The sequence below is a fragment of the Monodon monoceros genome, unplaced genomic scaffold (genome assembly GCF_005190385.1).
Source record: "Monodon monoceros isolate NGI ecotype Baffin Bay Population unplaced genomic scaffold, NGI_Narwhal_1 Super_Scaffold_2, whole genome shotgun sequence".
Classification (NCBI taxonomy): domain Eukaryota; kingdom Metazoa; phylum Chordata; class Mammalia; order Artiodactyla; family Monodontidae; genus Monodon; species Monodon monoceros.
Window position 1 is genome coordinate 18654022 of NW_021703776.1, and position 15156 is coordinate 18669177.

General features: G+C 39.2%; 1 protein-coding gene and 1 non-coding gene across 3 annotated transcripts in view; one reads left to right on the forward strand and one right to left on the reverse strand.

Moving 5' to 3' along the window:
* The first annotated feature begins 1642 nt into the window (after nucleotides 1-1642).
* Nucleotides 1643-15156, forward strand: part of ORC5 (origin recognition complex subunit 5) — a 75088-nt gene continuing 61574 nt past the window's right edge. The window contains exons 1-4 of one of the 2 annotated variants that reach the window (XM_029234016.1): nucleotides 1643-1877; nucleotides 5951-6043; nucleotides 9028-9228; nucleotides 15007-15081. In XM_029234016.1, the coding sequence (XP_029089849.1) occupies nucleotides 1806-1877; nucleotides 5951-6043; nucleotides 9028-9228; nucleotides 15007-15081 (441 nt within the window). In that variant the 5' untranslated portion in view covers nucleotides 1643-1805. The remainder of the gene's footprint in view (nucleotides 1878-5950; nucleotides 6044-9027; nucleotides 9229-15006; nucleotides 15082-15156) is intronic. The other variant, XR_003795302.1, reaches the window with a different exon arrangement.
* LOC114902173 lies at nucleotides 13663-13769 on the reverse strand. Its single transcript, XR_003795398.1, has one exon. It is a non-coding gene; the product is annotated as a U6 spliceosomal RNA (small nuclear RNA).

The following is a 15156-nucleotide window of genomic DNA, read 5'->3' on the forward strand; positions in this document are numbered from 1 at the left end:
CTAAAAGTCAAGTCTTGTCATTTGCTTGCCTAAAATTCTTCATTGGCTCCCTGTGGCCTATACAAGGTCCAATCCTCTTAGCATAACATACACTTGCCCCAGCCTGACCTCCTGCCACTCTAGGTTTATTCTTAAAAATTACTTGCCAGTCCCTGGCATATGATTGCCTACTTGTCCCTTTTATGTCTTTAGCTTGTCTTTTTGTTCTCCCCCGTTGTGGAGCATCGGCAGGGGGACTCTCAACCACTGCGCCAGCAGGGAAGCCCGGAACCCTTATTCTTAAGTCTCAGCATCCCAGTTCCCTCCTCTGAGAAACTTCCCTACACCTGTCCAGGCAGTAAGGCACTTCCTCTCAGGTCAATAATTACTTACTGACTGCTTATTAGGTATGTACCAGCCAGTATAGTATACACTGAAAATGGAGCTGTGAAGAAGACAAGGTTTCCCGCTCTCACAAAGCAGCTAGAGACAGAGACTAACATTTAGATAATTTACTTATAATTTTGTTGAATGCTATAAAAATACAGTGTTATGGGAATGTATAACCCCGTCTTGAGAGGGTGGTCAAGGGCTAGCTTCCCTTAGGAAGAAACACTAAAAGATTTGATGGATGGTGCCATCGTACCCTTTATAATTCTTTCTTACTTAGGCAATTGCAGTTGAATTGCTTTCAATATATGATTTTGACTAGCGGATAAGTTATAGGAGACCACGATTACCAAAAGATCCTTTTGGCTATCACAAATACAAGATTCTGATATCCATGACTTAAATCTATGTACATCAGGCACTAAGTATATAATCTTTTATCCCTAGCAATAACCCAGCTATTACTATCTCTCTTTTATAGATAAAGAAGTTAAAGTTCAAAATGAATGTTTCAATGATTCTTCCAAGGTCTCTCTGTTGAGTCAATGGCCCCAACCCAGCAGCTTCAGGATCCCAAACCCTCTTTTCACCATACATTTCTGTCTACTCCTGTATCTGTTTATTTCCAGAATCTTCTAGCGTCTGGTTTCTAGCACGCGTTCCGCGAAAAAATAAACGGAAAGCCTTATGCTAAAGGTAGCATTATTTTTCACTCTTGTTGCCCTCAGAAACTGACACTAGAACTTCCTCCCATTAGGAGGGAGAGGCATTTCCAGATCTGTTTTCAGGCTTGGAGCAAGACTAGTAATTCCAAGTTGTTTGCTCGACTCCATCAGTCTTTTTTTTGCACCGGACGCCAATTTTCCACACCCTCCTCAGGAAAAAAACCCGCAGCTTTTGAGAATATTGGTTATCTGAGCCCGCTTTCCTCAGGCCCCTGTAAGGAGGCGGGCCTCGGCTCCACGACCGCCTCCCCCTCCTGGGTGGGGCTACACGACAAAGCTCCCCAGCACTCACAGTTTCTAAATTTGGGACCTTTAGGCGGGAAAGCCGAACCCACAGATTCTCGACTTAGTGGAGCCCACAGGGCCCCCTTAGCCCCTTCAAGCGCTTTCTCTGTTCGCCCATCCCTGCATCCCCCTCTCGACCTTTGGGTGTCAAAGGCCGCAGCCCGAGACGCCCAACCCCCACAAAGCGGGTTCCAGAAAGCCCTCTACGGCGCTCAGAGCCCTACCGCTTCAGGCTGTGGAAGACTAGGGCGGGTCCGACGCTCCTCTTGCGCGCTGACGTCACGCGGACGCACGGCCACGCTGGCTCCTCCCACAAGCCCGAGAATCCGGTTTCCGGCGGGAGCGCGGAGACCCGAGCGTGGGTGAGGCTGCGGCTGTGGACGCGGAGCGCGCCGCGGGCAGCTCTGTGCTTTGGTACCCGCCAGCATGCCTCACCTGGAAAACACGGTGCTTTGTCGCGAGTCCCAAGTGTCCACCTTGCAGTCCCTGTTTGGAGAGGTATTGTAGTCCAGCTATCTTTTCTCTTCCAAATCCCGGAGGCAAACAATTCCGTGGTCTTGCGACATGTTCCAATTTTTAAATTTTAATTCTGATTGAGGGGCCGTAGACCGTCTTTTGCGTTGAGGTAGGGGGTGTTATAGGTCTCTCCCACTCCTCACCCAAAGTAATTTGTGAGCGGTCTCTTAAACTGCACGGGAAGGACCGGCCTGCACTAGGGCTCGTTGGCCCAGGACGTGATATTTTACGCACGCCACGGTTTTGAGAGGGTGTTAGTCCAGAGCAACTCGAAGTTGCTTCTTACCCCAGCTGAACAGGATTTTATACAACAGATGTGTTTGCCCAGTGTTACTTATTCCAAAGTGAGTCCCCACGTTTCAGTGAGGTAGTTAGTGTAAGTCCTGTGTGGATGGGTAGTTGTCAAGACCTGTGAGGGCCAACGCGGTGCTTCAGGTTTAAAACTTCAGCGGCTTTTCCAGCGTTGTTAAAGCACAGAAGAGGTCTAGTCTAGGCTTCTTGACTATCAGGTGATGCCTAAGAGAAGAGGTTAAATGTTTCCTCTGGATGAACACTGCTGCGGAGTCCTTTCCATAGGAGGTAGCATTCATCAATTCCATACTTCATCTGTTTTTGATTATATTCTGGTGGCCTTTAGTGAGCCTTTTGCTTCAGACTCATTAATTAGACTTGGAATTGATCACACTTGGATTTCATCTGTAAGGAGAGTAAATGAGAGTTTAGGGTCACACTCACGTTCTTCCCTCACACCTCTGGTTTGCTTTCATAAGTACTGCTTTCATCCAACTACCTGGGTGGCAGTCTGGGGTGGCCTGTGAAGTATTAGTGGAAAAGTACCACCCTCCTTCTAAAGGGGCACATTAGTTAGGGAACTAAGGTCAGGGACTGCACCCTCAGTCAGTATTCTAGTTATAACGCTTTTTTTTTTTTAATATCAGATTTTTTTTTTTTTAAAGGCATTGGGTCTTTTTTTTTTAACTTTATTTATTTTTGGCTGCGTTGGGTCTTCGTTGCTGTGCGCGGGCTTTCTCTAGTTGCGGTGAGCGGGGGCTACTCTTCGTTACCGTGAGGGGCTTCTCATTGCGGTGGCTTCTCTTGTTGCAGAGCAGGGGCTCTAGGTGCGTGGGCTTCAGTAGCTGTGGCACGAGGGCTCTAGAGCACAGGCTCAGTAGTTGTGGCACACGGGCCACTTAGTTGCTCCGCAGCATGTGGGATCTTCCTGGACCAGGGCTTGAACCCGTATTCCCTGCATTGGCAGGCGGATCCTAAACCACTGCACCACCAGGGAAGCCCAGTTATAATGCTTTTAATTGTAGTTATCAATATTATCACTGAAACATTTTCTTAGTTGTTGCATTCCTTCCCTGGAGTAGACAAACCCAGATCACTACAAACAGAAGTGGTCCTCCTGAAAATGAATGTTGGCAAATAGAGATGAGTGATATCAATTTGGTGTAAATCACAGGAAGAAGTCATATTTAACAATTTTAATAGCACTTTTCTGTAAGGTGCTGTGCATGTAGGAGATGCAAAGATCTATAAAAAACTGGTTCATATTTCTTAGCAGATTCATTTATGTATTCAGCAAATAAATATTTAGTAAGCACCTTCTCTGTTCCAGGCACTGTGCCCGATCCTGGCTTATTACAGTTTATGTTAGGTTTATGAAGGTGAAAGGTTAAATAACAGTGCAAGAGTTCAATACAGTTCTAGTTAACAGTAGAAAAGATGATGTAAGGTGGAATATTATTAAGCACCAAATAATGGATGCAGATAAGTGTGGCGGGATTCCAGGAAAGGAGAGTTTTAGTGTAGCTTGGAAAAGTGTCCTGAAGGATATCTTGTGCTTCTCTTTCAAGGTGAAATATAGTATTGTATTAGCAGAGATGCTCAGCAAGCATGCGTTTAATTCTTGTTACAGAATTTTTGAGCTAGTTAATTTACAAGAGTGTTATATATAAACTTAAGAAAAGAATCCCTGTATGAAACATCCATTTTTAATCTGTTGGGCTGCTCTTGCCATAGGCATTTGCCATTAGAAAGTATTTTCCTGTATAAATTTGAGTTCCTGATTTGTCTTGCTAAAAGGAAATTTGTAACTTGGTGGCTAGAATGTAATAAATGTTTATGACTACAGTTGGCCTTTGAACAATGTGGCAATTGGGGGTGCTGACCCCCTGTGGAGTTGAAAATCAGTGTGTAACTTTTGACTCACCCCAAACTTAACTGCTAATAGCCTTACCGATAAATAGTCAATTAACACATATTTTGTATGTTATATATATTATATTCTGTATTCTTACAATAAAGTAAGCTAGAGGAAATGAAATGTTATTAAGAAAATCATAAGGAAGAGAACTAATTTATAGTACTATACTGTATTTATCAATACTGTTTACATTGTTTATAAGATGAATCGTCTGTCAATATCTACATCAGTATTGTCTTAATAATACAAAACACTGGGCTTGTTATACGTATTACTAACTAGACATTAAAAATGAAAAGAATGTGAAAAAGAAATTCATATCTATTTACAGGTATAATGATTCATACATTGATAACAAAGAAGCAGTGATATGATTGCTTTATGGTAGCCTTCTGTTATGGATAGAATTCCTTCATGGTAGCCTACCTATATACTAATGAATGAACCCTTATAAAGTTTCATGGTGTACAGTATTCCAGTCATATTCATAATACAGTATTGTAAACACATGGTTACATTTTTTGAAAAATCACTTACCTGTGATGATAGGCTAATACACAGTTTCTCCAATTATAGGAAGCAAGGAGGGGTAGGAAGAAGGGAGGAAGGGAGAGGGAGAGAAAGAGGGGAGAGGCTGGGAGGCACAGACATACCATATGGTATGTATGGTAATGTAATCCTTTGGGAGCAAAGTTATAAAACAGAAAACTAACACATTAATTTTATATTAAATATCATTCACCTTATGCCTTTGTAAGGATATACTATTATCTACATATATTTTACGCTTCATGGCATACTTAATTTTTCCTATGTGTTTAGGCAAGGTGGTTCATCTGTGAGTTTTTTCAAATTGTTGCAGATCTCCAGAATTGTTTTGAATATGTTTATTGAAAAAAATCCATGTATAGATGAACTCAAGCAGTTCAAAACCTGTGTTGTTCAAGCGTCAACTGTACTATTGTAGTGGTAGATGATGATCATAGAGACTACTTTTTCACGGAAATTGCATCATCCAGTTTTCTTATAATTATTTTTTAAGTGTATGTGAATTCCTCCAAAGCAGGTTTTATCTCTGATTTCTGTACTCTTTAGTGCATTATGGTTTTCAGCATTTAGCAGCTGTCTAATTAATGTTCATTGAATGAATGAAACATATTTGTAGTATTGACCAGACCAATATAGGGGTGTTTGACAATTTTTACTTTTCTCTAGGCTGCTGACTCATAATGTACTTCAGGAGAATCTCGGGAATATGTATTTTGAAATATATGCTGTGTAGATTTGATCATTGAAAACAATGATGAAATGTATACATTTAGGCCAAGGTAAATGTAGTAAGCATAATTCAGAAGTATCCTGTAAGTTTTCCTTAGAACAGAGGACTCTTGAAATTCTTTCTAGTCCTGTGTTTACATATGCTTAGTTTAAAAGCTTTAGAATGTAGACTGAAGTTGCAGCCTGTGGGCTTAGATTCTATAAAAAAGGGTTAAGAAAAAAATGAAGTATGGTCAAAATCATTCTTGAAAAATCTGTTAAATCTCTCAAATTTGAAAATACAAACATTTATATATATAAACCTGTATAATAATAAAAAGGGTTGAATATATATATGTATAGTAATATATATAATAGATAGGCCAAATGTGATTTTCCAGAAATTTTGAGAAAGAGTAGAGTTGAATTCAAGTAGGTTTGAGGTATAATGATGAATCCACTAAATGCTCACTGTTGAAATCATTTGGATTGAATAATGTACTTTATCATGGAAAAGTTTGTCACAAATTGATGAATGTTTATTTTCTGTTTTGTATGTGCAGACTGATATTTGTCTTTTCTCTGCTAGAGACATCATTTCAGCTTTCCATCCATTTTTATTTATGGACATACTGCCAGTGGAAAGACCTATGTAACACAAACTTTGTTGAAAACTTTAGAGGTAAGAATATCCCAAACTCAGTGTTAATTGATTTTTATTCATAGACTCCTAGAAATAGAAGGGATCTGGGAGATATTTAGTTTACCTTTCTCTGAAGGAATATCTTCTACATAAAACATTTCTGACCAACTTTTTGTTGAAGACCTTTAAAGACTGTAAGCTTCAGAAGGCATTGTTAAATAACTTGAGCCTTGATGTTAGAATGTACTTTTTAAGTTGAGCCAAATTACTCTCTCTAACTTTCATTGGATGATAATATTTGGGGGAAAACACACATAATAATACATTCTTTAGAAATACTAAAATCTGTTTCTTCTCCATTATTGTACATATTTGAAATATTGATAGTGATAAGTCTGAATCTCCACAAGTACAAAACTAAATATGTCACCTTTACCCTGCCATTTTTCCCATATTGCCTCTAACAGTGAATTTCACCATTCACACAGTTGTCTAAACTTGCTCTTTACTCTTTCTTTATCCTCACTCTCTTAGTAAATTGAACAGTAAACACATCCTGTTGATTCTGTATCATTAATGTCTTGACTCCATGTAGCTTGAATCATAGCCATTGCTGCTACTTGAGTTTCATTTACCATTATTTCTTTCATTTATTTCCACAACAGTTTCCTAAGTGCAGCCTGTTCTCCACCCTGGAGCTAGTCCATGAAAATCTTAAATCAGATATTTAGGAAAAGGTTCGGGTGTTTTGCCTGATATATAAGACCCTTCATGAGCTGAGTTCAGTTTATCTTTCTTAACGTAATGCCTAAGAATTTGAGATAGAGTCTGGCAGACTCATGTTCTTCTTCTGGGTTCACCCTGTAGTGCTTTCGCATCTGAAAAGTAGGGCTAATAGTGACATTTGACATTGTGAGAATTCAGTGAGTTAATACATGAAAAGTGCTTACCACAATACTTAGTATATAGTAAGCACTCAATAAAGTTTAGCTGCTATTGTTCGTGATTATTGCCACACCCTCTTTCATATCCTAAGCCAGGGATGGGCAAGCTTTTTCTTATGGGCCAGATAGTAAATATTTTAGGCTTGCGGGCCAGGTACTTTATATTACAACCACTCAACTCCTCCTTAGTGTGGAAGCAGCCATGGACAGTATCTGTCTAAATGGGCATGGCTGTATATATCAAAACAGATTGCTAACCCAAAGGCTGTAGTTTGCTACCCCCGGTTCTAACTCTAGCTCAGAGTATGTGTGTTTTGTGTGGCATACTGAACTATTTTACAGTTCTTGCTGTCTCTTACTTTCAACCCTTGGCACATACTGCTTGGAATGGCTTTCTTGTACTCATTCACTCCAACTCTTCTACCCTATTATTTGGCAAATGCTTATTTATTTTGCTACGTTTTCTTGTGTTTACACTTTGGGTAGCCTTTTTTGACTCTCTAGGCGGTGTTAGATGCCCCTCTGTTGTGCAGCCTCAGCACTCTGTGCTTAATTCTGTCGTTAATATTTATCCCTTTCAGCTGTGATAAATGTTTGTGTTTCCCTGGCTTGAAACTGTTTCTTGAGATTATTCCCAGCACAGTTCTTGGCATATATCAACTTAGGGATTTTAGCCTTTGATCCTGAAGTTTGCCTGTGCATTTTAAAATACAGATGCCTGAGGTTCATACCAGGCTTCAGAACCTGAGTGTACAAGGTCCCCGCTCAGGCATTTGCATTTGGAACTCCCTGCATGAAGTGTCCAAAAATATCTATATTGAATAAAAGTATGAAAACTGAATATGGAAGTTCCATATTTAAGGGCTGTATTTCATTTTTTAATGTATCTTGATTTTTGTTGCTGCTTAAACATTGTAATGATGATTATCACCACTTTTGGTATAGGTACACAAAGAGACATTTAGAGTATGCTGCCATTAAAGGTCATAGATAGCACACAGGTAGCAGCAAACAAGACAGTCTTAACAGAGCTATTGTGGACTGTAGTTCATAAAGGAGTGGGGGTAAAGAAGGTCAAAAAATGCTGGTGAAATTGTGCCTAAGTAACTATAATGTAGCCTTAGTTACACTGCTACTCTGAGAAAGAAAAGCCTCTTTATTGGGTGAGATTTATAGAATGTCGCTAAAAATAGTTATAGGTTCCATTATTTGTGCCAGATGCCACACGCTGTCTTCCTGTGAGTGATCAGTACTGCTTTTGTGATTTCATTTTGAGAACAGACTATATTTATAAATCTTTTTTTTCCTTGTTACTTCTGGAATTACCTCCATTTTGTTAGTTCTCTAAATGAAGAGCTAGTTGTAAGTCCTTATAGGGGGATTACTCTGGTTTTTAACTCTTAAAAATGTTTTTTTGGTTTAGGTGTGTCCATGATTAAAAATATTATTTTAAAATTATAAGTAAGAAATTCCCACTAAGAATTTTAACATTCACATGTTCTTCGGTTTCTTTGTAAGAATTCTTTAGCGGGAAATACAGGTTTGCTTTCAATCCCTGTAGGAAACAAATGAAAACTCAAATAATTAAAGTGTGTTTAATGGAGGGACTATAATATTTTACAAAGGTTGAAGAAATGTTAAGGGAACCAATAAGGGATGGTGATGTGCTGAGAGCCTTTACCTCTCTCAGACCTGAATGGCACAGGAAGGAGCTGTAATCAGGCCCCAGCAAGAGGTGTAGCCTTTGATGAGAGGCTGCCCAACTCGAGCTGTTGCCTTTGGTAGAAGATGCAGCCACTGTCAAGCTGTGGGATGGGGGTGGGAGTCAAGGGAATGAATATTCACCTTCTTTCTCTTACCACTTTGCTTCTGTCTCCTGGTTCTTCCCTTTGGCTGAATCCAGCAAGAGCTAGAAAATGAGTCTGGGCGATGCAGTCTGTAGTGGTCAGCCTTCTGGGGCACAGAGCAGTTTGGAGAATGGTGGGGTATAGATTTAGAAGGGCAAATGGCGGATATCCAGCAGAGCCCTTGTTGTGGATATGTGTTTTCTATTTACACTTTTTTGGTTTTTGTTTTCAGCTTCCACATGTCTTTGTGAATTGTGTTGAATGCTTTACCTTGAGGCTGCTTTTGGAACAAATTTTAAACAAACTGAATCATCTTAGTTCTTCAGAGGGTGAATGTTCTACTCAAATAACCTGTGAAACATTTAATGACTTCGTTCGCTTATTTAAACAAATAACCAAAGCTGAAAGTCTCAAGGATCAGACTGTATATATTGTAAGTATCATCTCTTATTTGAAAACTGATTTATTAGATCAATTTCCATGTTTTTCTTTTGAGACTTATGTACAGTGCATTGTACAAGGTGCTTATGCAACATAAAAATGTTTTAGATACATTTCTTTTTTTAATTGAGGTATAGTTTTTTAATTGAGGTATGTATAGTTGATGTACAACATTAGATAAATTTCAGGTGTACAGCATAGTGATTCACAATTTTTAAAGGTTATACTCCATTTATAGCTATTATAAAATATTGGCTATATTCTCTGTGCTGTACAATGTATCCTTGTAGCTCATTTATTTTATAGGTAGTAGTTTGTACCTCTTAATCCCCTACCCTTATGTTGCCCCTCCTTCCTTCCCTCTCCCCACTGGTGACCACTAGTTTGTTCTCTTATCTATGAGTCTGTAGATGTAGTTCTTATCTAAAGGGAGCTTCAGTTTAGTAGAAAAGCTATGACGTACTCACATATGACTACATATAGAATGTGATTAGTAATAACCATGATATGCAAAGCACTGATTCAGGCACATCTGGTACGGCTTCATAAGGTGGTAACATTTGAGATAGATCCAAAAGAATGATTCGGGTATCATTAGGAAGACACTGAAAAAGAGGAATTTCCTGTGGAGGGAATTAGGCAAAGGCATACAGATGGGAATGGAGGCCAGGGAATGCCAAATAGCCTGGTCTTAGTGGGTTTAAAGTATGAAGGAAGAGAAAGAAGAGTAGAAAGGTGGGTGGGGGTAGATCAGGGAGTGTCTTGAAAACCATACTAACGAGCTTTATTTCATTTCTTAGGCAGCGAGAGGCAAGGACATAGTGAAGACTAGAGCAACAAACATGCTTTAGGAAGACTGCTATGAAGGCATGTTGAATAGGTGAATTTGAGGGGATTGAAAGACATAGGCTAGATGGTTTTGAGGCTCTTGTAACTGTTTCCATTAGAGGAAATTTGGGCCTGGGCTAGAGTTGGGTTAGAAGATGCAGAAAAGAACAAATGGAAGAGACAGCAAAGGTCAAACTTGTCAATTATATATGGGGCAGGTCTGGGAAAGATGAATTGTTTAATTTTAGGTTGGCTAAGTTTAAGTTTTAGTTGTTACATCAATGTGAAAATAACTAGCAGACAACTGAAAATATATAACGTGTTTTACATTAGTGAAATTTTATAACACCTTAACCTTATTTTAAAAAATGATTATCTCTGGAATTGAAATTAAAATTTAATATAATACCTTCTCATAATGGCTAAGTTTATACTCACTGAAGGGACCACATCTCATGCATTCTTGCATCTCCTTAAATGTATAAAACAGTTCCTTCCACATTTTAATTTTGTTCATTTATTTATGCAAATATTTACTGAGTACTTCTTATGTGCCAGGCACTATTTTAGATACTGGAGATGGAACAGAGACAAAATAGTGTCTGCCCACTTGTGGCTAATTCCTCTAATTGAGGAAGATAGGTAGTAAGCAAGTTAATATGTAGTATGTCAGATGTGGTACATTAGAGTAAGGGAGAATCCCCTGGGCGGGGGAGGCTAGTTATTTCTAAGTGGGGAAGGCAGAGAAGATCTCACTGAGATGATGATAACTGAGCTGAAACCTGAAGGAAGCGAGGGGCAAGTCATGAAAATATCTGAAAAAAGAGTATTCCAAGCAAAGAGATTTACATGAGCATACAGAGGAGACTGGAGCATGCCTGTGTATTCAAAGAATATGAAGGAGGCCATTTTGGCTGGAATATAGTTTAAGTAAGGGGGAGAGGGGTAATGTTGAGAATCAAATGAAGGGTACAGGTACATTTGATTCTTCATTTGAGAATCAGACGAAGAGTACAAGAGTACACTAGTGCAGGCTAGTGTTATGGGTTGATTTGTTTCCTCCAAAAATTCGTATGTTGAAATTCTAACCCCTACTACCTCAGAATATGACCTTATTTGTAAATGGGGTCGTTGCAGTTCTAATTAGTTAAGTTGAGGTCATACTAGAGTAGATTGGGCCCCTCATCCAGTATGACTGATGTCCTAATAAAAAGAAGAAATTTAGAGACAGACACGCACATAGAGAAAATGGCACATGAAGATTGGAGTTACGCTGCCACAAGGCAGGGGATTACCAGGAGCTAGGAGAGGGACCTGATACAGGTCCTTCTCTAGAACCTTCATGGGAAGCATGGCCCTGCTAATAACTTGATCTTGGACTTTTAGCTTCCAGAACTGTGAGATAATAAATTTCTGTTGGTTAAGCCACCCTGTTTGTGGTACTTTGTTATGGTAGCCCTAGGAAACTAATACAACTAGTTATGAAGCATTTGTATTAATCTAGGCAAACAACATGTTGGCTTAGACCGGGGTAGTAGCAATGGATATGGTAAGATATGGACTGGATATATTTTGAAGGTAGGGTTGACAGAATTTTCTGATTGAGTGTGGAGGAGGAGAGAAAGAAAGAAGTCAAGCATGACTCAAAAAAAAAGTTTTTGTGTGCTTGAGGGGATAAGGTTGTCATTATCTGAGTGGGGAAAACTGCAGCAGGTGGGGTCTTGCTGGGGGAGAAGGAGTGATGAGGAATTTGGTTTGGGGCATGTTAAGTCCAAGTAGAGATGTTGAGTTGGCACTTGGATGCTTGAGTCTGAGGTCAAGAGAGGTCCAACGTGGAGATACCATTTTGGACTTCTGAGCATACAGTAGTAGTACTTAAAGCTGTGAGACAGGATTAGGTCACCTAGAGAGTGAGTGAGTTAGAAAAGAGGTGAGGCCAGTGACCGAGTATTCTGGTGCTCCAGTGTTTAGGGGATGAAGAAATGAGGAGACAAGGGCTTCCCTGGTGGCGCAGTGGTTGAGAATCCGCCTGCCGATGCAGGGGACACAGGTTCGTACCCCGGTCTGGGAGGATCCCACATGCCGCGGAGCGGCTGGGCCCGTGAGCCATGGCCGCTGAGCCTGCGCGTCGGAGCCTGTGCTCCGCGGTGGGAGAGGCCACAGCAGTGAGAGGCCCGCGTACCGCAAAACAAAAACAAAAACAAAAAAAGAAATGAGGAGACAAGAAATCAGTGATGTACTGATGTCCTCTATAAAGAAAACTTGGAGAGTGCATAGTCCTGGAAGTTTCTCTAAGCTGCCCCTTTCCTGGTCCTTTGGCTAGAGAAGGTAAGGTTTTGGTTGGGGCTCTTTTGGTCTGTGCTGCTTGGCCTTCCTGTGTTGCCGGCTTCTTCAGCTCGACAAATGGGATATGTGAGGCAAAAAGACAACTTAGACAATTCACCCTCTGAAGTGAGTTGTCATTCTTCTGGCCCTGAGGTCCCTAGCTGGTCTGCCTCCTCCTTTCCACCTTTCAGAGCCCCATTTGTTTTATATGTAATACTCAAGATTCTTAGTTTTACTTAGGAGGAAGAGGAAAAAGTGCATCTACTCCATCTTAGAAGCAAAAGTCTAATTTTTTTTCTTCAGAGCAAGTACATAGTGAAGAATTAATAACTACTAGTATAGTTTGGCACTGTTACCTTGATTTATGCTAAGATGACTCTAGTTTAACCCACCATTGCTTTTGCACCATTAGTGCAAATGTCACCATGATGAGAAAGGCATATAAATTTTTAGTATTATTATGAAAATAGTTTTGACCTCACCAACTTCCTGAAAGAGTATCAGAAACAGCACACCCCCCTGCCCTCACCTCACAGGGGGCCACAGACTACACTTCAGAAACCAGTGATGTAGGAAATAAGTTGATCTTTCACTGGGTAGCGTAGGCAACAAGATCACTGGTGGAGAGAGGGATTTAAGGAAATGAGTCTACCATATCAGAAGGAGGTCATTTATGTGGATTTTGAAATATCCAAAACTACAGGAGTTATATTAGAGATGTGATAGTCAGAAGCTATAATATTTAAAGACCAAGGAGGAATGACCCCAGAGTGTTGGATGATTCCAACAAGTAGAGTTTCAAAGTTGTGTCTTTAGGGAAGAGGGAGAATCAATTTTCTGCAAAGAGCCATGAGGAATAAGTAGGACCCAACTCACTTTTCAGGCCCAATGGATCAAAGTAGGCATTCAATAAGTTATTTGTTAGATGACTAAACATTAGGGTGGAAAAGTTTGCAGGTGTTTAGCATAGAACATTATTTAGAGTAAATCGTAGAACGTTCAGCTAGCTAATATATGAATTGGTGAGTTTCAGCTCTTAGGAAATAATGCAGAAAGATGTCTGAGAATGTTTTCTAGTCAGTAAACAAGCTTACAAATCAAGTCTATTAGAATACCTTCAGGTAAATTATTTTTTAAATGTTTGAATCTGAATTAAAATTTTAACTTCTTTGAATATTAGTTATTTGATAATTGCTTTTTTTAACATCTTTATTGGGGTATAATTGCTTTACAATGGTGTGTTAGTTTCTGCTGTATAACAAAGTGAATTAGCAAAAATATGGAACGCTTCACGAATTTGCGTGTCACCCTTGCACAGGGGCCATGCTTATCTTCTCTGTATCGTTCCAATTTTAGCATATGTGCTGCTGAAGCGGGCACTGATAATTGCTTTTGAAGAAGGATCATTTATTAAAATACCATAAAACCATTAATTACAGTTGGTTAATTGTATCCAGTCAGAAGAATGAACTATTAACTTATTGCTTCAGCTTTGTGTTTTGCATTAAAATGGGCATACAAATGGGCCAGTTTATTTGAATTAATCTGTGTCATGTATTAGAGAGTTTTAAAATGGAAATTGATGGGAAAATTGCAATTGAGAATACATAGTGGAGAAACTAATTTGTATCTTTTTAGTGGTAAATAATTTTAGCTTTATTTTGTCTAAATGAATTAGGAATGAAATATCTTAAGTTGATTACTCTCATACATTGTTTCAAGCTATCTATTAATCAATAAAACAGATAAAAAACAATTTGGACTATTCAGGGAAATAATATATTCCCTGCATTTGAATTTTATTCCTAATTTAAATGATTATAATTTGCAACATAATCCCAGTAGCATTATCATAACACTGAACAAAAATTTAATCTTTCTTGGGGCTTCCCTGGTGGCGCAGTGGTTGAGAGTCCGCCTGCTGATGCAGGGGACGCGGGTTCGTGCCCCGGTCCGGGAAGACCCCACATGCCACGGAGCGGCTGGGCCCATGAGCCATGGCCGCTGAGCCTGCGTGTCCGGAGCCTGTGCTCTGCAACGGGAGAGGCTGCAACAGTGAGAGGCCCGCGTACCGCAAAAAAAAAAAAAAAAAAAAAAAAATTTAATCTTAACATGGTCGGTTTTCTAGTTAAACAGGGTTTAGTATCGAGTTACAAAGTTCAAGCAAGAAAAGTTTTATATGATGAAATTCAGAATTTTCTTCTATCTCTCAGGTCAGAAAGCTTTGTAATTATTGGTACGTGGTAGACATTTATCTTTTACTAAATGTAATTAAAAATGCACATAGTTTTATTTCTTGTATACCTATAAGAAAAGGTCCTTAGAGCATCTTCATTCATTATCTTTTTGATGGTATATCTTTAAAACAAACCTATTTTAGTATAACTATGACCCATTCTCTAAAATCTGGGTTGAAACGTTGTTAGTAGTTCATTTTTTAACTTATTTGACCTATTTGAAATGTCTTCCACAAATGTAAATACTGTTTAAAAAATTAATTCATAAGTTCCATTTTTTTTGACATGGGAAGTTCAGATAATTTTGCATTATATTATGTAAGTGTTTTGCTAAAGGGCTTTTAAAATCAATTTTGACACTGCTTTTTTTTTTTCATAAGGTTCTTGATAAAGCAGAGTATCTAAGAGATATGGAAGCATATCTTTTACCTGGATTTCTTAGGTTACAAGAATTGGTAAGTGATGAATGAATTCTTTTCCCCTATGGCCTAATCAGTAGAACTGTGTTGTCACATTTTTTCATTTTGCCA